Below are 27501 nucleotides of genomic sequence, written 5' to 3'. Positions count from 1 at the left end.
TATATATTAGGTCCAGCTGTTTATAAACGCTTTAAAGAATAGCCCACTATTTAACATAATAAAGCAAGATTGCTAACAAGGTTCATTTTCGACTGCTGGTAGTACTCTTTTTCTATAATTAATTACTTATATTACTTTCAATTTTGAATACCCGATGTTCTTTATTGTTTTTTCATCCATGTTATTTGCTGATTAACTGACCCTTAATGTCATTCAGAACCTGTATCTGATAACTTAGTTTGTTCAGAACTTGTGTCTGACCTCTAATGGTGTTCAGAACCGGTGTCTGACCTCTAATGTTGTTCAGAACTTGTATTTGACCTTTAATGTTGTTCAGAACTTGTGTCTGACCTCTAATGGTGTTCAGAACTGGCGTCTGACCTCGAATGTTGTTCAGAAGTGGTGTCTGACCTCTAATGTTGTTAAAAACTTGTGTCTGACCTCGAATGTTGTTCAGAACTTGTGTCTGACCTCTAATGGTGTTCAGAACTGGTGTCTGACCCCTAATGTCATTCAGAACCTGTATCTGACAACTTAGTTTGTTCAGAACTGGTGTCTGACCTCTAATGGTGTTCAGAACTGGTGTCTGACCTCTAATGTTGTTCAGTACTTGTGTCTGACCTCTAATGTTGTTCAGAACTGGTGTCTGGCCTCTAATGGTGTTCAGAACTTGTGTCTGACCTCTAATGGTCTTCAGAACTGGTATCTGGCCCCTAATGTCATTTAGAACCTGTGTCTGATAACTTAGTTTGTTCAGAACTTGTGTCTGACCTCTAATGTTGTTCAGAACTGGTGTCTGACCTCTAATGTTGTTCAGAACTGGTGTCTGATCCCTAATGTCATTCAGTACCTGTATCTGACAACTTAGTTTGTTCAGAACTGGTGTCTGACCTCTAATGTTGTTCAGAACTGGTGTCTGACCACTAATGTCATTCAGAACCTGTATCTGACAACTTAGTTTGTTCAGACTTGTGTCTGACCTCTAATGGTGTTCAAAACTTATGTCAGACCTCTAATGGTGTTCAGAACTGGTCACTGACCCCTAATGTCATTCAGAACCTGTATCTGACAACTTAGTTTGTTCAGAACTGATGTCTGACCTCTAATGTTGTTCAGTACTGGTGTCTGACCTCTAATGTTGTTCAGAACTGGTATCTGACCTCTAATGTTGTTCAGAACTGTTGTCTGACCTCTAATGGTGTTCAGAACTTGTGTCTGACCTCTAATGGTGTTCAGAACTTGTGTCTGACCTCTAATGGTGTTCAGAACTTGTGTCTGACCTCTAATTGTGTTTAGAACTGGTGTCTGACCTCTAATGTTGTTCAGAACTGGTGTCCGACCTTTCATGGTGTTCAGAACTGGTGTCTGACCCCTAATGTCATTCAGAACCTGTATCTGACAACTTAGTTTGTTCAGTACTTGTGTCTGACCTCTAATGTTGTTCAGAACTCGTGTCTGGCCTCTAATGGTGTTCAGAACTGGTGTCTGGCCTCTAATGGTTTTCAGAACTGGTGTCTGGCCTCTATTGGTGTTCAGAACTTATGTCTGACCTCTAATGGTTTTCAGTACTTGTATTTGACCTCTAATATTGTTCAGAACATGTGGCTGACCTCTAATCTTGTTCAGTACTTATGTCTGACCTCTAATGTTGTTCAGAACTGGTGTCTGACCTCTAATGGTGTTCAGAACTGGTGTCTGACCCCTAATGTCATTCAGAACCTGTATCTGACAACATAGTTTGTTCAGAACTGGTGTCTGACCTCTAATGTTGTTCAGAACTGGTGTCTGACCCCTAATGTCATTCAGAACCTGTATCTGACAACTTAGTTTGTTCAGAACTTGTGTCTGACCTCTAATGTTGTCCAGAACTGGTGTCTGGCCTCTAATGGTGTTCAGAACTGGTGTCTGACCTCTAATGGTTTTCAGAACTGGTGTCTGACCTCTATTGGTGTTCAGAACTTATGTCTGACCTCTAATGGTTTTCAGTACTTGTATTTGACCTCTAATATTGTTCAGAACATGTGGCTGACCTCTAATCTTGTTCAGTACTTATGTCTGACCTCTAATCTTGTTCAGAACTGATGTCTAACCTCTAATCTTGTTCAGAACTTTTGTCTGACCTCTAATGTTGTACCAAACTTGTGTCTGACCTCTATTGTCGTTCAGATCTTGTATTTGACACGTATTCGTTTTTTTGTAATAATTAATTACTTCCGGTATATATTGAAAATGTTAAAATAAAACGCCGATAGAAGATGTTTAAATGGACCTTCACGTTTCCATAGGTGAATATGTTATATTTTTCCAATGGGCCTTCATGTTTCCATATGTGAATATGTTATATCTTTCCAATGGACCTTCACGTTTCCATATGTGAATATGTTATATCTTCCAATGGGTCTTCACATTTCCATAGGTGAATATGTTATATCTTTCCTTCAGGTGGGTATGGCTGTGTATGTTATAACATTCCAATGGGTCTTCACGTTGCTATGGGTGAATATGTTATACCTTTCCAATGAGCCTTCATGTTCCTATAGCTAAGGGTTGCACGTTATGTTTATGTACATGAAGTTGGCAGCTTAGCGGACTAGAGACGTGAAGTGGATTGCCTGATGGCGTAAAGTTTGCGGCCTAATATTTGATTTCATTTATTGTACTAGTAAGATTATCATTTGCATACAATAAAGAGCAAAATAATGATTTTTACATGTTCTTGCTGAACTTGACTTGATAATTAACCATTTTTCAATATGAACATCAATGCTGTAGGATTTTTATTGAAAACAGAGCTATGTGAGGTCTTAACATGTATTCGACGCATTTACCATGATACTAGTATTCTGCTTTGTATAGTGTATTTGAACATATATATTTTATGAATATCGGTCTGGTGGCCTAGCGGCAGATATGGCCTTCCAAAATCCCCTGCTTTCACTAAAAAACGAACCCAGGGCAGGCGTCTGACCTTTGCAAACGCGACAGTTAAAGGTAACGTCTGGCAGATACCTTTTCAGCGGTACCTCGATCGTCTTGACCGTACTACTGGCCACGGAGAAATTTCACAAGGCAAAAAAAATACACATCAACTAGCAGCCCAGCCATCTATAGCAAATTATAGCAGTAATATCACTTCTATACCAGTATATAATTCAATTATTGCTACTCATATAGGTTTTTTAATGAATTATTTTATAAGTCTAAGAATAGTTTATAAGGCCCAAGAATTGTATATGAAGACTGAGAATTGTATAATTTTTAATTATTAAGATGGTGTGTAAACATGTCTCATATTTTTACTTTGATGACAATATGGTATTCAGCCTCTAAACCAGCTTTACAAAATAACCTTTCTTTCAAATCGTCGATCGTATTCCCCATCCATATATTATCATCTTTAATATATGCACAGATTTTGCTTTAAAGGCAAATTTGTTGCCTATTATTTCGTTGGCCTACCTCATACCTGTGTAACAGACTCCGACAGACTCTTAATAATTGTTCGTTATGCTCATTTTCTGAAACTCTAGTTACTATTGACTTTTTGTATAAAAGTAAATTCAGTGATATATTATACGCCACCAGTCCCTTAATTCAGGAGTTAACAAGTTGGTTACAAATTACTAGAGGCCGGGCGACGCTCAGCCGCTGCATGCTGTGAGTGTTGACTTACAAAAATTACCTCCCTTATCAAACCGATCAAAATCATTTGAAGGTTCGTGAATGTGAGATGTCGAATATTTCAACGGCTCTATTATCACTGACAGTGTGTAGGGTAGCGAAGATGTAACATTAGTAGCGGGGTGTTTGTAATTAGATGTAAGATGAGGAGGGGAGCGACTTTGCCCGCGGGAGTCAGGGGAGTCATTTGTGGTCGCGGATAAACCTCGTCGTCCAAGGACGACATGTAAATATAAAGATGCTATGGCGTATTCAGTTTTCAAATTGAAGTGTTTTAGCAAAACCTTCTTCGTGAAATTGTATTAAGTTTTTAAATGCTGATGCAAATGTATTGAGTCAAGTTCTCGATGTATTTAAACTCGGGAATTTATCAAGTATCTGTTAAGTAGGTTTAAACTTATCAGTAGCGGTCTAGCAGGGGAGGGGGGCACATGGGCCCGTGCCCCTAGCCACCCCAACCCCTCAGTTGGCTGGCAAAAAACTCTAAAAAATCGGTTTTAATCCAAAACTGATACTTCAATAATCAAAAATTGAAATATATCTACAGTACATAGTTGTTATTTCCAGAATATCCACTTTATCAGATGTTAAAAAGTATTAATGACTGTAGGGTTGAAATGCATCAACGATTATATACGTGTCATTTCAATACCTCAGTGAAATAAACGTTTTGAGGGGGTTTGCCCCCTTGCCCCCCCCCCCCCCCCCCTATGAATTTCTGGATACGCCACTGATTTTGGCAACAACATAAATTAGCTAGTATCGTTGTCTTTGGTAAACTTAAAGATGCACCGTGTACTTGGGCACCACAGGGGTATTCGACCCTGCACATGAATTGCTTTCACAATGTGCGTGTTCCATGTTTGGGTGTGTTTTCTTTGTTTTCGTATAATCATAAAATTTCATATGGGCACGGTAACCAGTAGGTGGGGTTTAACCGTTCAATAACTAACTTGCGGTAAATAAGAATGCTATTCACCTATACCTAATACTAGTTAGTGCACGATGTCCGTGTCCACATGGTACAAAACACTTACGTCATCCTTAACCCCTGTGATTGACATATCCCATATTGGATAATAGTTTTGGTAAAACATCTAAAGATTTTAAAACCTGTATATATTAAATTGCAAAAGTAGTTCCATGACTGGAAGTTGCAATGTTCCTATAATATGATATTTTCTTGGTGGTACTGTATTTAAAGTTTTGGTTAGTGACACTGTGTCAAAACTGTCAGAAACGATGAAGAAAAACATAATACGCATGTCCATAGTCGTATGGCCGAGACTTTAAATGCCTAATTCAACCTAATTGGTGGTATTTAACAGCAAGCGTCTGAGATAAAATGGCCGAATACAGTTCCTGCTGCGATAAATAGGACCCGGTAATTTTAATTGGCTGTCTCCATAATGAAAGTATTGTCGTTAACAATGCGCATGCGCATTAAGACCACGTGAACACATGGTTGACATGCGCAGACAAGTGTGAGAATACAAACACTACTACCAATTCAATTTGCAAACTCAGTCCGTAAATGCAGCTCAAAATTGATGTAATGTTCTTTCCTTGTATTGCTCATATTGGTCGTCGGATGTCCACCTGTGACACATTACATTACACTACATGAATGCAGTGTATGGGAATGGATCGACCGATGACTTAGTTGAATGGTGTTACGGTAGCATTTATACGAATATATTCTGCTTGACAGTCTTGTTACATGCGACGTAAATCGTTCTTTTACGCCATCGCTCTTTACACTTATTTTCTTATACATTTTTTGGAGCATATCTTATGACAAAATCTTGTTCAATCACTTCTAAAACTACGATCGCAATGTCATCTGCGAAAACAAGCTTTAATCCTGCGGAAGTCAAGACAAGTTCATCCGAAATTTGATAGTTTACATACAGCAGCTAAATCCATAGAGAGTGTGTTTTAATTTAAAATTGTAATCCATTTTACTTTCAAAACCTCTTCTGTATACAATATAGGCATACTAATGCAAATACACGTATCGGGGAAAGTTGACACAAAATTTCAGCACAAGTACATGATAAAATATTTGCTAGCCGTGACTTTTGAAAAGCCACGCATGTTCGAATGCGATTAATTTCCTAATTTCAACAGAAGCCGTTTTGGAGTCCCTCTTCTAGTGAAGACGCGGACCAACTTAAAGTGTACTTATTTCACAAACTTGTTTGTTTTCAGTGTCTTGAAGGCTGGAGGAAGATTAAAGTCGATGGCTTAAGCACACAGTTTCACCGCGGGCTACAGGTGCGATCATATTCAGACTGTTGAATATATTTCTGCAGATAGATTTGATTTCGTGACTTTTGCAGATAATTGAAAACGAAGCCATTGAAATATTTACAAAACATCCCGCCGAGTCTATCTTATGCTTTCGTTAATTGATATATTTGCTCATTTTGTAGACTGGTGCGGCTTTTGAGAAAAGAAATCTTACTTTCTTCTCAAATGGGGCCGTATCTGCTCATTCCCAATGCATACAATTTCTATTCAAATTAGCGTTTCTAATGTCACTGTGTAATAATGATATTGGTTGAAACTGAATACAGTTGAAATTGAAGATAACGCATAATAAGAGTTTACATTTTTTATTCTTGTGACGATAAATTAATGTACAAAACAATTAACAAATTGTAAATATAAACATAATATAAACAATACTTAAACATCTATACCATTTGCAATATATTATGCATAAAATTTAAATGATTGTCCATGAAATGTATAAAGACAGGAATGATATGGTTGTACTAAATCAGATCCTTTTAATACGAAAACAAATTTAATTGTATGTATAAAATCACGTTCTTATAATATGTAAGCATTTGATAGGTTCACTCAAACATCAACTGATAAGCCTTGATGTTCATTTTTTTGTCGGCAAGACTGCAAAACTATAAAAAAAATATTCCAATTTCATAATGATGAAACAACCGTGAGCAACATAAACATAAAAAATGCAAATAAAAAAAATCAAATAAAATGATTTATGTAAAAGGCTCAAGCGCCTTTAATGATACGTTCACCTAATATTTAAAGTCGCGACTGTTTATATGAACATGATAAAATATTGAAAAACGCCTGCACCAGCTATGCCGAAATGGGACCAGCCTTATGATAATTTTACGTGAAAAAACATAACAAAATATATGTCCTAAGTCAAGTCTTAGGTTTATCATAAAGGACTCCCGAAAGATGCGTAGAAAGAAAGAGGAACTGTATGAGTAAAAAAATATCTTCAATGTCAAAGTAACAACATAAGATCTGTTTTTAAGTATATACGTCTATTACAGTGACAAAATTACGTTTAAATTGATATGATTTACAAGACATATGTCGCAAAGAATGCATAGAACTATATCTGGTATCACAATTGTATCTAACTATTAAGTCATTTAATCAGACTAATATACAACGGAAATCGCCAAACAAACTGTGGTTCAAAATTAACAGTTCAAAGCTAAGTCAACAGCAATGGAATTAAATAATCAAACGCCAACTTGTCATAATTAATAATCAGAAAAAACAGACAGCGATTGTCAAATTTCATAATAAAAGTATGGGTTACAGAAATCCATACACAGCATATTCATCTGATAAGGATAAATGAACTGATAACAAAACTTAATTAATTTCTCTTTGAGTTTTTATTTTAATTGAAAGCGAAGCAAAGTTCTTTACATCGATTAGCTTACGAGCCAAACCTTTTGATTTCAATCTCATTTCAGGAATACGAACGCAAAAATATCACCCGATATTAATTATTCAAGAAATGTCTCGTTTTGTCCTAGCCGTATGCGTGTTGACTAAATACCGACAATTACCCATCAATTTTCCAATAAAAGAAGAGTTTCAATTAAATCCACATTAAAGCAGTCACGTCAAATAGTTGTCACCCGCCATTTAGTGAAACTCTCCCACTTGGAGGTTAGATTAGCCTCTAGATAGTGGACAATTCCCGCCTAATTATCGCCATATTGTGCGAATCCCTGCTTTCCAATACTGGTCATCTTCCTTAGAGAAAATGCCAGTTGTTTTTGCCTTTTTTGCTAGCGTGAGAAAGTCCACATGTGCTCGATCATAAACAGTATTGTCTTAAATAGAGTACGGCACAAGTTACCCATGTTGAAATTCATTCACGCATTTAAACGTTCATAAAAACACGCAGGTGATTGCATACTGTTATTGAACGAAATCGAATATACTGCAGCTATAGTTTGTAAGGAGAAAATGTTTCCGACGGTTTTTTTACCCATTTGTCACAGAATGACAATTATTGATAACTGACTTAATCAAGTACATAATACATTTTGAACATGTTACTACTTTTTAAACTCAAATTTATTAATGTAACTAAATAATTTTACAAAAAAAATGTTCATTCTTTTGCACCAACTCTAAAAAAGAAGGTTCTTATCGTGGGATGTTAAAACAATTCCTGTTTATGAAACTGGACTCATTACACTTAGTTCATCAAATGCGATGTATAAATGTCATCAATTATCTTCAAAAGATAATAAACACTCGCAGGTTTACCCTTATGTAAAAATCCTCGTCTGTCTTGAAATCTTGAAACCCCTTTATTGTTTTTAAATTGACCGGGTAGTTTACCAAGTGATCGAAAGTTGTCATAATGACCAGCAATGAGTGTCACATTGGGACTAACATTTAGCAGAAGACATTGAAAAGTGTCGAAATTTGCATCTGTATAAGGAAATGGCTTCGTGATTACTCGTAATTGCATTGACATCGAGAGAATTTTTCCGTTCTTGGCGTTTGGCAGCTTTGTATGAAATGTTTTCGCAAGCGTTCGATGACTTGTAATGGGAGTTATACTAAGCTAGATTGTGTGAAACGGAAGTGGTTTATGTTTCGTATTTAGTGTGAAAATCATGTGTGACACAAAAATATCAGTTATACGACTTATGTATTATTCTACAATAAAAATGTCATACAAACAGCAAAAATAAACAACAACAGCAAGATGCATAAACAGCAATATACTTTAAAGTACATACCACCTGTATTGTTATGTGGCTACCTGCATGTCATGCACAGCTGTGTGTTGGATAATAAATAGCCTCAATCTAGTCAACTTACTTTGAACCGGCTCTATTGGGCTTTGGTAAAGATCGAGCCCCACCGCTATTATGCATCATTCACATATCGAGCCCCACCGCTATTATGCATCATTCACATATCGAGCCCCACCGCTATTATGCATCATTCACATATCGAGCCCCTTTCAGGAGCATGCTCGAATAGCTGTAACATCTCAGTCTCTGTCCCCGTGAAAAAGTACCACAGGTAATTTTCAAATAAACATTTTTCCTTACCATCGGCCTAGCCCCAACAGTGTTATGTATTGGTCACGTATCGCGTCCCTTTTAGGGAATTACAATTTAAAAAGTGTTCTTCTATCAAAAGTCGTTACTTTTAAACATGTCAATTAATAGCCGCTCAATCGGGATGCTACCGATGGTTTTCCGGAAGAAAAGCTCCTCAATGGTACCTCCGGTGATGGAGCGGAGGGTGGGGAGCAGCAGCAGCAGCTTACCGAACCGAAAAGGCTGGGTGGGATAGGAGGTCTGGATGTACTTGGACAAGGTCATCTGAGCTTGGTCCTGGAGGGACGCCACCGTGTGGAAATCGCGCAGAGTCCGCACCTCGCCGTTACCTCCCGACTGTAGCACTACAAATGTTAGAAAACACCATCTTTATAATGATTATGTCAGACTTAAAGGAGTTCATCGGCGACAGTTTTAAAGCACTAATAAAGTATATAATAAAGACACTTAAATAATCGCAGTGTGCAATTTATGCTTATTTTACCCTCCCTTTGATTAAACTTTACGAAATATTATATTGGATCATCTTATTAAGGAGGGTACGACACACTATTTAAGACCAATAATTTTAGTAAAAAATGAGTTAAATTCACTAATTTTATTCAAATAGTCAACTGCAAATTCAAACTTGTTTTGTCTTAATTTGATTCGAAACAAAAATATTACTAATAACCGAATCGAAAATGTTTTGATAGGAGGGTCTTTATCATTTTTTGTAAATCTTGGGTACTCTATATCGATAGCGTTTGTCGTACGTTGTACTTGTTGTCAATTTATATCATTAAATTATTGACTCGAGCACGGTACAAGGACAGAAAGACTACTGAGTTATATAAACCAATCTGAATAAAAAAATCACAAAAAAATCGACATTTTAAATGCCGACCAAATGCCAAGACAAAGAAAACGGACTGAATGTCTTCAAGACTAAAATGCAGACAAATACATAACTAACTAAAAGGCGAACACAATCAGAACCAACCAGACTCTCAAAATGTTTACCTGTTTTAAAAAGCACGATTCCCTTGAGACAGGCGTATTCCGTGGCATCCACCTGAATGGCCTTGAACTTGGCGATAATCTCCTGGAGTGCCCGGATCTCCGCGTGAATGTTAGCCACTTTCTCAGATTGAGACTCGCTGTTTAGGCCTGTTGGGGAGAAACGATGGGTTATGTAACATGTCTTTTCTGTACTTCTAGAGTGTACATGTATGCACGTGTGTAGTTTGTTTAAGGTATTAATTTAACGGTATTTAGTTTTACCCATCACTAATTTCGAAGTTATAGTTACTTCAGAGCGCCATACTGGTACTGGTTAAAACGTAGAACCTGCGCTTTGCATTATTATTTTATGATTTTTAGAATCGGTTCAATTTACATCCACTTACCTAGGACTAATACTTGAATCCTTAATTTCTTTACAATGTTACTCTAACAGGTTATGAAACTGTCCAAATAATGAATATAAAACAGTACATACCAGCAGCGTTTATAAGGGCAGTAGCATCGAGGGGCATCTGGAACTGGGCGGCTCCCAGTACGAACAGTTCACGCCACGCCTCCTCGAGGAGGGTCACCTGATCCCGGAAGGGGAGGTTAAGGAACGCCGGCACGTTCTTCGTCCACTTTATGCTCATGAAGAGGAGCCGCGCTGCCGCCTCGCAGACTGCTTCCGGGTTACTGAAGTAGGACTGTATCAACTGGTGGGGGTACTGAAAATGATAATTAAGTTTGTATTATATTTTGAAATAATGTACACAACTGAGTGAAAAAAAAGCAAACGAATTTCTGGAATGCATCTACACTCGTCATGCGAGTTTTGTTTCATTTGGCGTTTTAGGAAATTCACGAGATACAATCAGAGAAAATTGTTGTTACAAATACGTGTGATAACATGTTTTTAAGACAAAACAGAGTTTCTGTTATTGGAAAAGATAAATAACTTACCTTGGGCGTTGGTTGGCAAATGATGCCGGGTGATGGCGGAGTTGGTGGCGTCAGGGGTGACGCCATTGGGCTGAGCGGCGACGTCGGAGGGTCAATGGCGCTGACGGTGATGCCGTCATTGAGACGCTCAAATGTGTAAAACCCCGGCATGTAGGGGGAGGGGAAGGGGCCGGCACCGTAGAGAGAGTTTAGCTCGCTAGTCTCTTTGAGGTACATGGCCACCTGGCGGCGGATGGTGGAGTTTCGAGGTCCCCGCTCGTGCTGGACCGCTGTTTAGAGAAGACAGAGGTCATTAGTAATTCATTTACTCCTACACTCTATATAATTCATTTTGATTGAGTATGTACTTATTTCAATATGGCAAATTTCTTGGACTGTCCATATATTCAGTGTTCTTAATTAGAAGCAGCTGCCAGCCAAACTGGACTGTTAAAATGGGTTTTCAAAATATAAGGAATCAAGTGGGTAACATTTCTTTTTTGAGATATTTTAGCCCAAAGGTATTGAGAACCCAGTATATAAATAGACAAGTCGTCAGAATATATATATATATATATATATATATATATATATAAACAGTTTTACTGAATTTCTCATTATACATAAATTACATCATTAAAACCCCCATGACATTACATACTATGCTGCAATATGAGCACGGTCACTCGTAGGTTTAACAGTTTTTAAACTGGATTTAGAAGCTCCGTTGATACATGTTTTCATTGAATGACATGATTCCGAAGGACCCAACGTGATAGAAGATAAAAATCTGAAATTCAATTTCAGGTCTTTTTTTTTTTTAAAAAGACAAAACATTAAAGGAAATAAAATATATTTAGGATTATAATTACTATTAAGTTTTTGAAAAAAAATCCGGAAAAATAGACATTGATGAAGATTTAAAACGATTTCAAGACCCTTACTGTTATACTTAATATTTTCCGCATAATTAACTTAATCATTAATTATTTCACATCTTTGTCCAGGATTTTGACACTATAGGATTGCTTCAAACTTATGTCAATTTCAATTTTACAGGAACATATCAATGTTATAACTGCCTTTATATCGTACATGAGATACCAACTGACATTAATTCAATATGCAATAATATGACTGCAAGATAGAGAAGTTTTTCTTTTAAGGCAGTGACAAGAAAATTATCTTAAGTAGACGCGAGTTCTATATACTAAAAATACATTAATGATCTTATCAAATTGCGCGATGATAATGGTTCTAATTCACTTCTAATTGATCGATGTATATCAGATATAATCAAGTCAGAATAACTTTTAATTAAATTTACTTTCTATTAATCGTAGTTCGGGATTTTGATCCATCGTTTCTTAAATGTATAGTGTCAACACTAACAAGACCATTACTCATTTTTAAAAATGATGACCATATATAGTTACGTCAACCACGACCATGACTATAACAATAACTACGACGAAAACAATGCTGCTATTGTTGGTTTTGGTGTCGGTGTTGCTGTTGTTGGTGGTGGTGGTAGTGGTGCTGGTGGTGTTGCTGCTCTGCTATCGCAGCTGCTGCTGATGATGATGACGATTATGACGATTATTATGTGATGTGATGCTGATGAAGAGGAGGAAAAGGACGACGACGACGACGACGACGACGACGACGACGACGATGATGATGATGATGATGATGATGATGATGCTTGTTTAGCAGCTACTACCAAAACTCGGTAGTGACTACCAAAACTCGTTCCTATATATATATATATATATATATATATATATATATATATATATATATATATATATATATATATATATATATATATATAAACACACGGTGCTACTGTCGCCAAATTTAGTGTTTAGTGCAGTGCATCAAATGATATTTATTCCATTAATGCATGTCAATAAGTAGTTGCAATTTGTTTTGAAACACTTCAATTGTACAATTGAAAATAAAATGGGGTGGCATTTCTTCGGCAATTTAATGTAACAATTTCGCGCAAGGAGATTGGGAGCTCTGAACTCTTTCATTGCAATAACCGGCATTTCTATAAAGGCAAATAGAAATCTAACCTAAAATTTCGGTTTCACTTCAATGAGGGCTTATTAAATGATAGATCGCAAATTATTGTCAGAGATGAATACATAAAATACAGCTCCTGGGATAATTTCGCCCTAACAATGCGGCATTATCCCTCTGACAAATTGTATGACTTTGTGATTTTTATACAACCATTGATGGGTATAATGAATTTGAAAGTTAGTCTTTTATGATAGAAAATGATCCTTGATAGGCCGTATTCAAACCATTTAGTTATCTTTTCTCTTACGTTCGCGTTCTGTGAGTATGCGGTGATTATATGTACTCAAATTAAAAGTCGAGACTATAAAAATATGATTTATTTGAATGGGACAAAAGCATATTTGACAGCGTCAGTTTGCGTAAAGAAGGGAAATTAATATGCATTGAATTTCGTTTATGAAACCGACCAAGTTCGTTCGGTAGACGTTTTAGTACACGGTAAAGCTGATTTCTAACCAAAATTGAGTGAAAATAACCATCGACCCCATGTATTTACTTTAATGACCCCATTAAAAACAAGTCGAATTTACCTTTTAATTACGACATAACTCGTTCTTCGGGGTTTTTGCAAGGACTAACTCTATGTAATTGAGACGCATTGAAACGGGCGTGCAACCAGGGTTCGAACAAACATAACGCTCACTCTTCACAAAGACTTTAACAAAAATCATTCCATAAGGCTTTATATTCTACATAAATACCCGACAATACATTGTACTTGACTCCGGGCAATGGAACCCGTACCCCGGGGCCTGACTTTACCCGCACTAACTCCCACAAATAGGACCTCAATTTAAGGGGCCACAAAACAGCTTTAGATTTATTCCAAAGCTTGCCTTATGAATACCTTAAATGTCATTGTTGCCCGCAAAAGGTCACCCTTGGGGTTCTATCTATTAAGCTCTACTCCGAAAGTTACTCAGATTTAATTCACAAATGATTGAAAAAGGTATAAAGGCATAAAAGTGAAACAGAGTATTTTTTGATGAAATAATAATTGCGTTATTGAAAAAATACAACAGATGCACTCTAACACATGTTAGAAGTTCATTTTATTTTATTTGTGCTCAACGTTTGGTTGAATTGGGGTCACCGTCATGTACGAATTACTGTAGACAATATTTGTTTAATTTCGAGTATCTAAATGATTCGTTATATGATCCCAAACAAAGCAAAACACTATTTAAATAAATGTGTTCTCGATATCTGTCTGAGTCTGTCTTTGATAGTAAGTCGACGTTGGGCATTAGTGCATAAAATCCGTCGAATTCAGTCCTTTACCTTTCGTTAAAACATCAAAACATATATCAAATATTTCGATCATTTCAACAGTGGTGATTTGTTAAATTGAGCTGATAAATTTTATAGTTTCCTTATTTTTATGTTCGATAACGAAAATTACCAACTCCCGCTACAATAGCCAATGGCTAAGCCCAACCCCTTTATAAAAAAACTAACCCCGCCCAACAGTTTACTCCCAACTTTATATGCATTTTACCGTCCCGACATTTTAAGGGAGTAAACGCGGCACTGATTCCGGTGGGTCCTGCCGAATCCCAATAACCCAAACCTTGAACAAAAGTGTACCCCACTTACCATCTTTGTTCATGCCAGCGTCGGAACACTTCTGAAGGCGGCAGGCGCGGCACTGGTTCCGGTGGGTCTTATCTACAGGGCAGCTCGCCTGACCACGTGACTTGCAGATGTACTGCCGGTTTCGACGGATGGAGCGCTGATAACAGGATGTACGGATGAGTTATGGGTACATGTTTCACAGAAAAATACCCCTAAATACGAAAATTGTGTCCGTCCGTCCGTCTGTTTGTCCAGATTGCTGCATTCAGCTCCAGTAAACGTTTGTCCATCACATAGTTACGCTATGATGTTAGTCTATCATTATATCAAATCGATAATAATCGTCCGTCCGTATGTCCGCATTGGTAGCTAAATGATAGTTTATTGTGGTAAACTGCTTTTAGAATTTTATCGTAAATAGTATGTATTTTTAAACCAGGCAAAATTAGGTTGTGTAGTATTAAACAGTTACATTACAATATCCGGACAACAAGCAGGAACTTACTTTGAAAAATCCAGCACACCTGAAAAAAACAAAAAACAAACAATTTTATTATACTGTTATATATTCTTATAAAATGTGATTTACTTAGTTAACGTGATGTGTAACGAGGAATATCACTTATCTATAGCATTTATTTATTTTATAATCGGATAACTGTCACACGAAGCAAGAGCATACGTCTATAAAATACTCAATATGGTGGATGACCAGGTAATATATTAAAGGGAGATCCTCACCCGTCACAGGCGTAGATGCCGTAGTGTTTCCCGGAAGAATGATCCTGGCACACCTTGCATGGTATGTCCATCAGGATACGGCCTGCAAATAAAAAAATGTAATACTTAAACTTGATGATGATGATGATGATGATGATGATGATGATGATGATGATGGTGGTGGTGTTGGTGATGGTGATGATGACGACGACGACGACGCCGACGACGTCGATGAAGATGATGATGATGATGATGATGATGATGATGATGATGATGATGATGATGATGATGGTGGTGGTGGTGGTGGTGGTGGTGGTGGTGGTGATGATGACGACGACGACGACGACATCGACGTCCGACGTCGATGAAGATGATGATGATGATGATGATGATGATGATGATGATGATGATGATGATGATGATGATGGTGGTGACGACGACGACGTCGTGATGATGATCATGATGATAATTCACATAGTACTCTACATTACAACACCTATGTATATTGGTTGTTTTTTTATATCTGTTTGCTTGTATTCAAATTTAAATTCAAATAATCAGAGGTTGTATCAATGCATGTCTGTGACATGTTGCCTTTAAAATAACTAATATGATGTTATCAGAGGGTCATGCCATATTTGACAGTAAAATATTTAGATAAAAACAGTCGAAATAAACTGTCAAATATCTTAACAAATATTCAATTGTATGCGAACGGAATACATAATACTTGAGACTTATTAACTTCAGCGATTTATTTTTGCGGCCACGATTACACCTGTTCATCTAATATGGTTTATAAGGAAGGTCTATCAAGGCAGTTTTAACAAAAGGATGACTTCAATATTAGACAAAAGAGGCTATTATAACACATTCCACTGTCGCTATGTGGACCACAGTGGAGGAAGAAGCGACTTTAATTAGCTATCATCATTGCATTTAATCCGCTAAACAGACTCCTAGCCTTTAGATTGTATAATTCTACACAACTCTTTGATTCATAATACCACAGCAATGTCACTTAGTCGAAAAATATCCTAATGAAAGCCCTAACAAGCCAAAAGTTATGTATCACTTTCATATTGAAACTTCACGGGGGACCAACATGATCGGTTAAAAGGTGCTAAAAGGGAAAACGGGGGCGCTGTATTTCGGTAACATACAGGACCGGGTCAAGAGGCTCTTTTCGGTAAGGCCCTTCTGGTATTTTGAATCAAACAAATTTAAAATAAGAATCTGTTTTGGCAATTTGCGTAATTTTGCTTATATTTGTCTATTCAATGCAACATCGAGTTATTAAAGTCATGGTTAGATATAGGTTTAATGTTTTACATTTTGTCGTCTAAAAATACACACGGTATATTTTGCCTTAAAACCGTTTTATTTTTTACTTTCAACCTTTCAACTTTGAATTTTATTTCAGGGGCGGCATAATCACATGTAAACATACACATATGTAAAAAGTTGTAAGCACGTTGTCACAATATGTACAGCCATTATAACTATTAGAATATTATTAATTATTGTAAAATAAATAAAACTATTGGTATACTATATGGCCCATACACTCGCATGGCTTGTCTAGAATAAACAACACAACTATTTAAATCACTTTGTCTCTCCTCTCTGTATGTCTCTTTGTCCGTCACTCTGTCTCCCTCTCCCTCCCCCTCCGCCCATTCGCTCCCTCCCTCACTTTCTCTCCCCTCCCTCTCTCTCTCTCTCTCTCTCTCTCTCTCTCTCTCCCTCTCCCTCCCTGCCCCTCCACCCATTCTCCCCCTCTCTCCTTCTCTCTCTCTCTCTATCTCTCGTTTCACCTTCAAATTGCTTGAAGCATAAAATACATCGATACACGCGCAGCTTGTGAATAATCACAGAACTGTCAATGTAGTCTTATTTCATGACATTGACAAAACTTATTCCAACCAGTTTCGTGTCCTTTACTAATTAACAAAAGACATTCACAAAGCAGGTAGCTTTTTGTTTCACATTTTATTATCGCTTTTTAAACTAAATGTCTATGAATTATTAATAAGAACATTAAGGGCCGGTCCAGGTATATTGCCGTAATTTCCGGTAACTCTGGAGATAATCAAAGACTTTCTATCAGTCCCTATAAGTTATTGTCTTACAGACTCGAAACGGAAGTAACATTCTACCAAGTTTCTCAAAAGCACCTGTCTTCGCCGATATTAATTGCAAATCAGATTTTAATTGGCCCGACCGAGTTTCCGTAGATCTCTCAATGTAAATATTGTCTTCAATGACATCCGTATCAAGCAGACATTAAAACAATACAATACATCACTTTTTTTAAATATATATATTTTTTTAAAAATCGGTCAAGTCAAGAGCATTTGAGAAGTATTGTGTATATTAAAATACAAGTATTCATTGAAGCCAGTTTAGGCATACTTTTCCCGAAATTTAAATTGATTGCAACACATATTAGAGGTTAGTTCTCTTTGTCAAATATTTAGCGTTCATAACTCGAATGGAACTTTATTTTTCTCTTTAGCATTAACTAAAACCATAACCAAATAGAATCGGTAGCCCATTTATAAGTAAAGAGTACTTTTTAAGGAGTTTATGTATCATTATTATGGTAGTAAAGACATTTGTGTCTAAGGTCAAATTAAAATTCAATTAAAATAGTGTCAAAAGACTGGGCCGATAAACAGGACAGGATATGCTTCATTTTGTTACAACACAGCCTTTATAATTGTCTTTTGATCTTCCAAACACTATTTAAAACAAGAGATGTTTCTACACTAAATACTTTTTCATTCAATTGTTATTCTTACTGAGGCAACTTGTTTGCGGTTTGATGAGACACTAAGACTTACTTCGTAATTAAAACATCAAACAAGTGTCTTATAAAGAAATAACAAGGTAAGCAAAAGGCACGCGCATGTAACATAATAGGACGGGCGAAAGGTGGATACGTCTTTTTATCATTAAGTCATCATCCTTACATTGAACTTTCATTTTAACAGTTTCTTATGTTCTATGCTTTATAAGATTCATCTGAAATTCATGTACCAAACATTGAATCAATATAAGCTACTGTTTATTTAACCGGTTTTCGAAAATCGAAAAAAAAACTTAATCCGCAAATATTATTTTTCAATAATATTAGACAAGTGGCAAAATCAAAACCCCTTCTGGGTCGCCATGATTAGAATGATGGGAGTCATGGAGTCATGGATAAGCGCTTGGATCTATAAATAGTTTTGCTATGTATTACAATAACGCAAACTTGTTGAATTCGAAATGATCATTAAAATCAAAGACTATAACGAAAAAGTCAGTATGATTCAGTATGGTTATCAGTAAAAGTCCGAATGGTTATCAGTAAAAGTTAGTATGATTATCAGTAAAAGTCGGTATGGTTATCAGTAAAAGTCAATATGATTTTCAGTAAACGTCAGTATGGTTTTATTCCCTTCATTTCAGCACTCGTTTGATATATTGCCTACACAGCATCTGTTAGGCCGATACAGCAGCTTTAAGCCAGCTTTAAGCCACCAAACCCTGGATTGGGATGCACTTAAGCAAATATTCCTTCCGTTCCGTCTCTGGCCCGTCCTGGGTAAACAGTGGGGATTGTAGCAATTCCGGACGTTGTTCGAAAGCTAAACACTTTGTTATCTTTATTCGTCCTTTTTTATTTCTTTAAACGGTTCAAAAGTTAAAGAGGAGCCGGTCTTTGTAAGCATTACTCATGGCGATGTTTAAATATATGTGTCATCCTTCGTTAGCCTAGATTATGCTTTAAAGGGACAGGCGTTTATGAGAAGTAAACACTATAAATGAGTACTAATCAGTTTTGTAATATGAAAAGATGAAAGATTTTTCTGCTCCTCCCCACAGTTGTTCAGGCTATTATAAGTAAGACCGTCGTCATGACCATCTTGGTTTTATTGTAAAATAACAACATTCATTTTGCCAATTAATTATCACATACATTATTTCAAAAAAAAAGAAAAAGAATAAATGTTTTAGTGAATATTGACTGTGCCACTTGTTGAGTGTCTCTTTTATTTGTTCACTGAACATAGACTGTATTACGTGTTGAGTGTCTCTTTTATTTGTTCAATGAACATAGACTGTATCACCTGTTGCGTGTCTCTTTTATTTGTTCACTCAGAACATAGACTGTGTCACTTGTTGAGTGTCTCTTTTATTTGTTTACTGAACATAGACTGTGTCACTTGTTGCGTGTCTCTTTTATGTGTTCACACAGAACATAGACTGTGTCACTTGATGGGTGTATCTTTTACTTGTTCACTGAACATAGAATGTGTCACTTGTTGAGTGTCTCTTTTATTTGTTCACTGAACATAGACTGTGTTACTTGCTGAGTGCCTCTTTTATTTGTTCACTGAACATAGACTGTGTCACCTGTTGAGTGTCTCTTTTATTCGTTCAATGTACATAGACTGCGTGAACCTTGTTGAGTGTCCCTTTATATCGTTTGAACCGTCTGCCATTTAACAAAACCGCTGCGAATGTTTGGCAGCAGGGCCCATAGGTGGCAGAATCAGTCAGAGATTGTAGGAAATGATATATTCATATACAACTCAATTAAATTCTGTTGAGCTTATTCTTTGTTACCAGTACATGATGTGTCGGTTAAGTCTGTTTTTGTATGATGCATTTTATCATTATTAATATATGTCGCTGGGTGTGATGCTACTTTAATGAGTGACGCATAGGCGACAGTATCAGTCAGAGAAAGTGTTTTTTTTCTTCTTTTTAATAAAGTGTTTCACTCATTTTTACCCTAATTTGTTTGGTACATAATTATATCAACAAACTTATTTTAACAATATCTGAATGATTCTGCCATGTGTGGATTGAAGCTCCTTGAAAGATCATTAATAACACGTGCAATATTGCACAGGAGTTAGTCAATTTGTTGAAATATTGGCGTAGTTATTAAGTCGTTCCTTAGAAAATATGAAATTTGACAATTAATTTGGCCCTTATCTTTTAACACCTGTTTTCGCACAGTGACTTTAATAACGAGGAGACGAAAGAACAGACTTGAAATGCTTTTCAATGAAAACATGCAGCCAAGTATTTTACAGATGCGCAATGAAATATTTATGAAATTTATTTCATACCATTTCCCTGCACATCCAAAGAATACAAAAACAAAATCAAATTAGAAAGGTTATTTGCTCATTTATCAAAGCTATTTAATTTTCCTAAGACTTAAATTAATTTTGTTTGCCACTGTACAATTTTGCCCGCCGCAAAGCCAGAACATAAGCCCATGCAAAGTATGATAAATTATGCAGTGAAGAGACAAATATTTTCATAAATTATGAGCACTATTTGTTCGAAATCTCCTTGCCCGCACGTCTAGCCGAGAGCTTGTCCTTACTAAACTCCGCGTCGGGGTTTAATAAAGTCAGCTCAAAGCCAGAACTTTCAGTAATCTCCACTAACGACAAGACTTGAGCCCGTATTTATTTTTTGCTCACTCCAGTGTTACCCGGTGTCCACGATTATTCTCTTTTCTCCGTGTGTAAATCAAACACTTGCGTAATAAATGACGGAGGCTTCTGAGATTAATCCTCGCCAATAAGTCAATGCAAAGCTTGTTTGATAATTTAAACAGTTTAAATACACTTATAAACACGACACGCAAGAGATTTAAAACACAATTCACATTCTTAATTACTATCTGTTCTTTCCTGGTACCGAAATCATTTGTTTGCCTAAAGCAGTTGAAAGCTCCGGTAGCTCTGTTATTTCTTCACCAAGATTAAACATTTGAATCTCATTATTCACAAAGTTACTTGTCTTTTCAAACAAAAGTCTCTATAAAGCCTCCCTATGATGAAATGCACCACAAAATCCTTCGTGCATATGTAAATAGGTAAAGGCAAAACATTTGTAAATGGTTTCAATATTTGATGTCACTTCGAACGTTCTAGCTTCGTCTCTCAAAGTGATGACTGGTCGGAATTGTTAGCTTTGACAACTTGCCTTTAAGTTCTATTCGTGTCAAATGCGCTTGTTTTTACGCCAATATCGGAGAAAATAAGTACGGACTAGAAATTGTTAAAATTTTGTCTTTGGAGTACACCCAGCCCCCCCCCCCCCCCCCCCCTCCCGCCAACTTCGGTTCTTTTGGAGGAGCGAATGACAAAATGGCGTGTCCCTTATTTACGCCCGGCGGCCTCTACCAACAATTCTTGTATTTGCCCCTTTTGTGAAATCATTTCAGCTTACTGTTATATACAATATATGGTCTGAGAGACATGATATTTCAGAGATGAATGAGGTAAAAATTACTTCTTATTCCTTTTCATTAACCAAGTGTTTTAATAGAAATAACATTATAACACCGCTGTCCTTTTTAAAAACAATAACACATGTACGTGTTATGTACTCTTTTGCATCTTCAGCGGTTCCAATGTTAGATTTGTGCACCAGAAGCTAATATTTGAACCCATCCCGTTTTTCCTCGCTCGTAGATAGTCAAAATGAAAAAAAACAAAAAAACTTATCGTCTGTCAATAAATCACCAGTACTCAGCTAAGCTTATATTTTGATAGGCCGACATCATTTATAAACGGTTTCGGGTTTATCGGTAATTCGCGTTTTATTAAGCAGTTATCGTCCGGCTTGACTTCGCCAATGTGACAGTGATTTGTAGCCATGGAAAAAGATGAGCAAGTTAGTTTACAAATACCCACCGTGAACGATTTTACCCGAAATGTATGTTAATAAAATATGATAAAAACTCATATTTACTTTTCAGAGGTATTGGCGGGTACAGTTAATAAACGATACAATACGAGTTGACAGGATTCATTTTCGACGACTGAAATCGAACAGCTAGTCTATAAAGTTGCGTGATTTAAGAGCAGTTAGAAACTTTTTGGTTTTCATTACCACAACTAATAACTGAAACAGTTAAAATGAAAGCTTTTTGAGTGAAATTAAAGTTTTTTTTAAATTTTGCATGGTTTGTCAAACAATAAAATATAACGTATTGAGATTGTGTAATTAAAATATAAACCAGTTTTAGTTTTATACACCAAGATCAATGTATGGACACGATGTCATTACAATACAAATAAAGATACAACATTGCTCATTGAAATGCAACCTTTAGGTATAAATACATGCTGGAACTTCTTATCTGACCCGCAAACGAAGGAAGTTATTTTGGGGTCAAATCCCTAAGTATAAAAGACGCCAACCGCAATCGCTTAATCAGTGAATCAATCAATCAGTTAATCAATCAGTTACTCAATCAGTAAATCAATCTGTTAATCAATCAATCAATCAATCAATCAATCAATCAATCAATCAATCAATCGTACGTTCATTCGTTCGTTCGCGCGTGCGTGCGTTCGTTCGTTCGTTCATTCATCCATTCATTAAATTATTCATTCATTCATTCATTCATTCATTCATTCATTCATTCATTCATTCATTCATTCATTCATTCATTCATTCATTCATTCATTCATTCATTCATTCATTCATTCATTCATCCATCCATCCATCCATCCATCCATCCATCCATCCATCAATCCATCCATCCATCCAATCATATATCCATCCATCCATCCATCCATCCATCCATCCATCCATCATCCATCCATCCATCCATCCATCCATCCATCCATCCATCCATCCATCCATCCATCCATCCATCCATCCATCCATTCATTCATTCATTCATTCATTCATTCATTCATTCATTCATTCATTCATTCATTCATTCATTCATTCATTCATTCATTCAATTAATCGAATACTATTTTCCACATGACCTGAGATATGTATTTTATAACATACATGTATGAGGTACATATGTTATAAAATAACTAATACAACATTTAAATCAAAAATGGTGAATTCAACAATACTATTTACAATTTAAAGGCAAACTCGTGTGTTGAGTACAGATATATACGCCAATAGTATGTCTAGCGCTCACCCTTCCTCTGTCTTAGTGCCTTATTTTAATCCGCCCCCACCCTAAACCCCATCCCCACTCCAAGTAAGGCAAACTATTGGTAAGAACATAACCCGAGTTAAGAGCATCATAATATAAATATTCCAATAATTCAAAATATTACAGTTTAGATTATTATCGGTGATATTTTCTTTTCAATGTCTAAAAGTGTTAGTAAAGTTGCCATATCGCTGGACAGCAAACATTTCGGCATTCTATCAGTCAAGGCTAGTACCAAAAACTTGCATGGAAATGAACTACAGCATGCGACTATTGTTCGACCTTCAAAACAGATGAAAAAAAAACATCTTGAAGATTGAAAACACAATGGCATGTATATACAGTGAATAAACATCTTGAATCAATATAGCGTTAGAGTAGCGTTATGTAAGTGTTATATAACGCAAATATTGAATTAGAAGTGTTGCTGTATAAACTGTGTTAATATGCTATTCATTTGAAGAAAATGTCTAGGAACTGTCACGCTTAAATTCGGGACCCTTTTTTTAAAGCAATTGAGCATTGTTAGGAGTTTGTTACATGAAATTATACTTTTAATATAATATTTTCTGTTTTTATTAAAAATTCAAAAAAAATAAATCAGATCTTATTGATAAATGCCGATAAACCACAGACAAAAAAATGGGAAAAAACTGGAAAAAATAATCTGAATAATATATTGTTAATCAAAGCGATTTATTAACCTTTATTCTTCCCCCGGAAATATTGTTGTATAAGATTATACAGAATATCATCCATCATGTTAAAACACCGGAAAATTAATATTGACAAGTAATTTTAAGATCATAATAAATTGTGTCCTATTATTTGCCTGATGAATATGTTTATATATAAATATATTAATGTTTAACATTATTTTTCACCTATTTTAATAAAACTCCATTCTGCATGTTTGCGCTTTTACTGACCTGCTAAAGCAATTTTTATTTAGACCTATAACTTCATAGAAATTTCAGACGTTTAAATATGATTTATATTCTCAGTGCATACAAATATGTGCTGATATGCGCTATATAAGTAATCATGGTCATGGTATTATTACAATATATATTATTAATTAACTCAATTTTTGTATGCATTGTCTTCTTGTCATACGCAAATACTGGACTGTTTATTTAACCGTACCTAATTTGTCTTAATAATCAAAAATAAAGTTAAAATTAATTAATAATTTTGAGTAATAAAGTACTCATAACATGTGTCGTCAAGTTATAAATGTTATTCTTACTTGATTGTCCGCTGACTTTATTCATTGTTGCATTTGATCTTCGGTCAGTTAATATAAACACTTAATATAAATCCGTCTTTGGGACACCTTTCACCGGACAATAGTACTTGTTGAAATTAAAATAAACTGCTGTATATGTCTGACAAATATACCCAATATCGCTACCCAATCAAATACTAATACAGAAGTGAAAGTGAAGTTCACTGAATGATTTAAATTCCATTTTCATGTCGCTGTCACATTGCGGTAGCGTAAAGGCGGTTTAATCAGTGGGTCGTATCAATGTACCCGGCAAATCCGGGTCTCTGATTGGTTACCGGCTACCGGAGTATAGAGACATCACACAGATAGAGGCGGGCCGATGACAGTGACAGTAGTGTCACAGGAGATTCAGTCAATTTTCAGTGAGTTATCAGGTATCATCAAACAGATTACATGAATACAAGATGTCAGGCCGAACCGTTTAATTGTAAATTCGGGCCGTCGCAAATTCTTTTTTTTTCTTCAACTGTTAACTTACCTTTTACAATGTTGACTGAAACGGTTCTTTCAGGACATGTATAAATAAAGATGCTTTTGATGAATAGTTTATTAAGCAACTTAGATGAAAACGCTACATCAAACGTACAGGCGTATCGCCGAAACCGGGCTGTTCTTAAGTACGGCATTGTGAAAGATGTAGCACAAGATTGCGTCCGATCTATATCTATTCCTGATTCTGAATTTAAAACTTGCAAGTTCCCATCCCGGTTGTTCTTGTTAATTGGCTTGAAACTATACGTAGACTTAGTGCATTTTAAATTGGTGCTATGTGTTTAATATAAGGTAAATCTTTCCATTGGAATAAGATGAAGACAAATCATGAACTACCATTCGGATGTATTAAATTCTCGCTTACAGTCGCCTTAATTAATTCCACTTCCCACTATAACCCACAAGATACTCGCCGAAATGAATATCAGTTTTGGTACGAGGGGCTATGGGATATACATATAAACGGAGGCACCATGCAGGGGCGCGGCTGTATGTATGAGTACGCAGACATATTGTGTGTGTGTGTGTGTGTGGTGTGTGAGTGTGGGGGTCCAGTCGGGGCGGGGGGGGGGGGGCAGATGCGTTCCACTCCAATTTTTGTTATCTAGGTCGTGAATTCTCATCTCTGGTGAATTCTCGGTATTTTTGGTTAATACTTTTGCAATTTTAAATTGTGAAAACTTTATCCATTACATGTATTAGCCATACTGCCATACTTGAACATAAAACAGGAAATGATAGTGTGCCACCATACAAGTCAACATAGTATTATTCGTTTAGATGTGAACGCTTGATATAATTTAACGAAAGAGCGCTGAAGGATATGATAAAGAAAATTGTGTTTCTGACAAATATACGAGAAGGGACAGTGTATTTACTGAATTATTGATATTTGATATTTTTTTACTTTCCTTAGATGGTTACAGCATTTGAAGTGGAAACCAAGTTAACATATTGTTGCCTGTGCAATAATTATATTTATCATCTATTGTAGAAAATTGTTTATAGACGCATACCTGTTTTAAAACATACTAGAAATGACATTTAAGCTGAAAGGCAGTACAGTATTTAAAAATAAATAAATATGAAGAGACAGTCGCGCAGCAAACTACTCTCAAAATACACGGTGCCTGAGAAACCTTGCTATGACCTAATTGTGGCTACATAACTGCACTTGTCTTGAAGGACTTGTTTGCGCAAACACTTTCGCGAAAACGCATTGAATGCAAGGAACTGTTTGTAATACATAACCACAGTAAATGGGATATCAATGATGGATTTCTCGAAAATAGTTTGATTTACTCAACACTGTTTCGTGGAAATATTCGAGCATCTCGTCTTATGAAAGCAAACGTATGTTTGTGCTTACTAATCTTGATTTATTACATTAAAAGTTCAAGGTTATTGTGCATTAGATGGAGAGGGTCTTAGATACTTTTTCCTTGTGTATACAATTCCAGTATTTTCAGCATCCCTTATAGATACAGACGACTATGTGTCGGAATACTTCATAAGATTCAAAGCTTCTGTTTAGTAGAAAGACGCGAAAACCTGAAGGAAAAAAACCACTAAAATATGACAAATCATGTACGTGTCAAGAAGGTTAAATCTCATCAGTTCAAGCAATTATCTTCTCTTGGTCGCCATCGTTCCATCGTTAATCGTACAATTAATGTATATTTCAAAATACATAAAACTATATCATCACCTTTCGAGTTTTATCTTGTTGCATTTTTGTAACTTTTATTTTCTAACATTATGACTAATGAGGTTTGGCTAGGCCATCACATTCGTGTCTTTTATCAGCTTGTCATGACTGAACAAAATGCAAAATAAACATACGAACAAATCCCGTAGTTTATACATCTGTTTTAGAATTTTTTACTTTTTAGGGATCACTACAAATCCATAAATCTGTCTGCTAATCAATGTAATTCTTCAAAAGCATTTTTCCGACTTTAAAACAAAGATTTTCGCCTTTGGAGAAAGAATGTTGTTTGAAGCAGACTGAGACAGTGGCAGTTGAACATTCAACGTTGTCTAGTTTATTTGCATGTTTTACCACTATCTTTTTCTAAAGGCTTGTCCATTTTATCATAACGTCAAAAAAAGGCAATATCTTTTTTTATGGGTTTTAAGGTCTGCGTTAATGTTGAAAGACTATTCGGTAGCGTTTAGTGTAGTTGATCACGTGGTGCTAATAATTTTCCTTCATGTGTTTATGGTTACAATTGCTTGAAATAAAAAACTTACATTTTTAGAAACATAAATTGAGCAGTGTTTTTGTTAGTAATTATCAGCGATGTAAAACATTTGCGTTGTTATTATTCTTCATTTTTTGCATTAGGTGCCCTGAATTG

At 36.0% G+C, this 27501-nt stretch overlaps 1 protein-coding gene across 1 annotated transcript; it reads right to left on the bottom strand.

Moving 5' to 3' along the window:
• Window positions 1-9131: 9131 nt before the first annotated feature.
• LOC128236513 (nuclear receptor subfamily 2 group E member 1-like) lies at window positions 9132-24644 on the bottom strand. The gene is made up of 8 exons (XM_052951410.1): window positions 24608-24644; window positions 15393-15474; window positions 15157-15175; window positions 14673-14808; window positions 11007-11275; window positions 10540-10771; window positions 10062-10208; window positions 9132-9403 (listed from the first exon to the last, which is right to left on the bottom strand). The coding sequence occupies exons 1-8, from the start codon at window positions 24630-24632 to the stop codon at window positions 9132-9134; spliced, it is 1182 nt and encodes a 393-aa protein (XP_052807370.1). The 5' UTR covers window positions 24633-24644.
• Window positions 24645-27501: the final 2857 nt, after the last annotated feature.

This window comes from Mya arenaria, chromosome 6 (genome assembly GCF_026914265.1).
Source record: "Mya arenaria isolate MELC-2E11 chromosome 6, ASM2691426v1".
Classification (NCBI taxonomy): domain Eukaryota; kingdom Metazoa; phylum Mollusca; class Bivalvia; order Myida; family Myidae; genus Mya; species Mya arenaria.
This window is presented reverse-complemented; position numbering and strand designations above follow the sequence as displayed.

Coding starts and splice junctions, on each gene's coding strand:
- LOC128236513 (XM_052951410.1), bottom strand. CDS start 24,632: ATGAATAAAGTCAGCGGACAATCAA. Junction 11,276..14,672: donor CGCTGGCATGAACAAAGATG/GTAAGTGGGGTA, acceptor TTCTCTAAACAG/CGGTCCAGCACGAGCGGGGA. Junction 9,404..10,061: donor AATCGTGCTTTTTAAAACAG/GTAAACATTTTG, acceptor TAACATTTGTAG/TGCTACAGTCGGGAGGTAAC.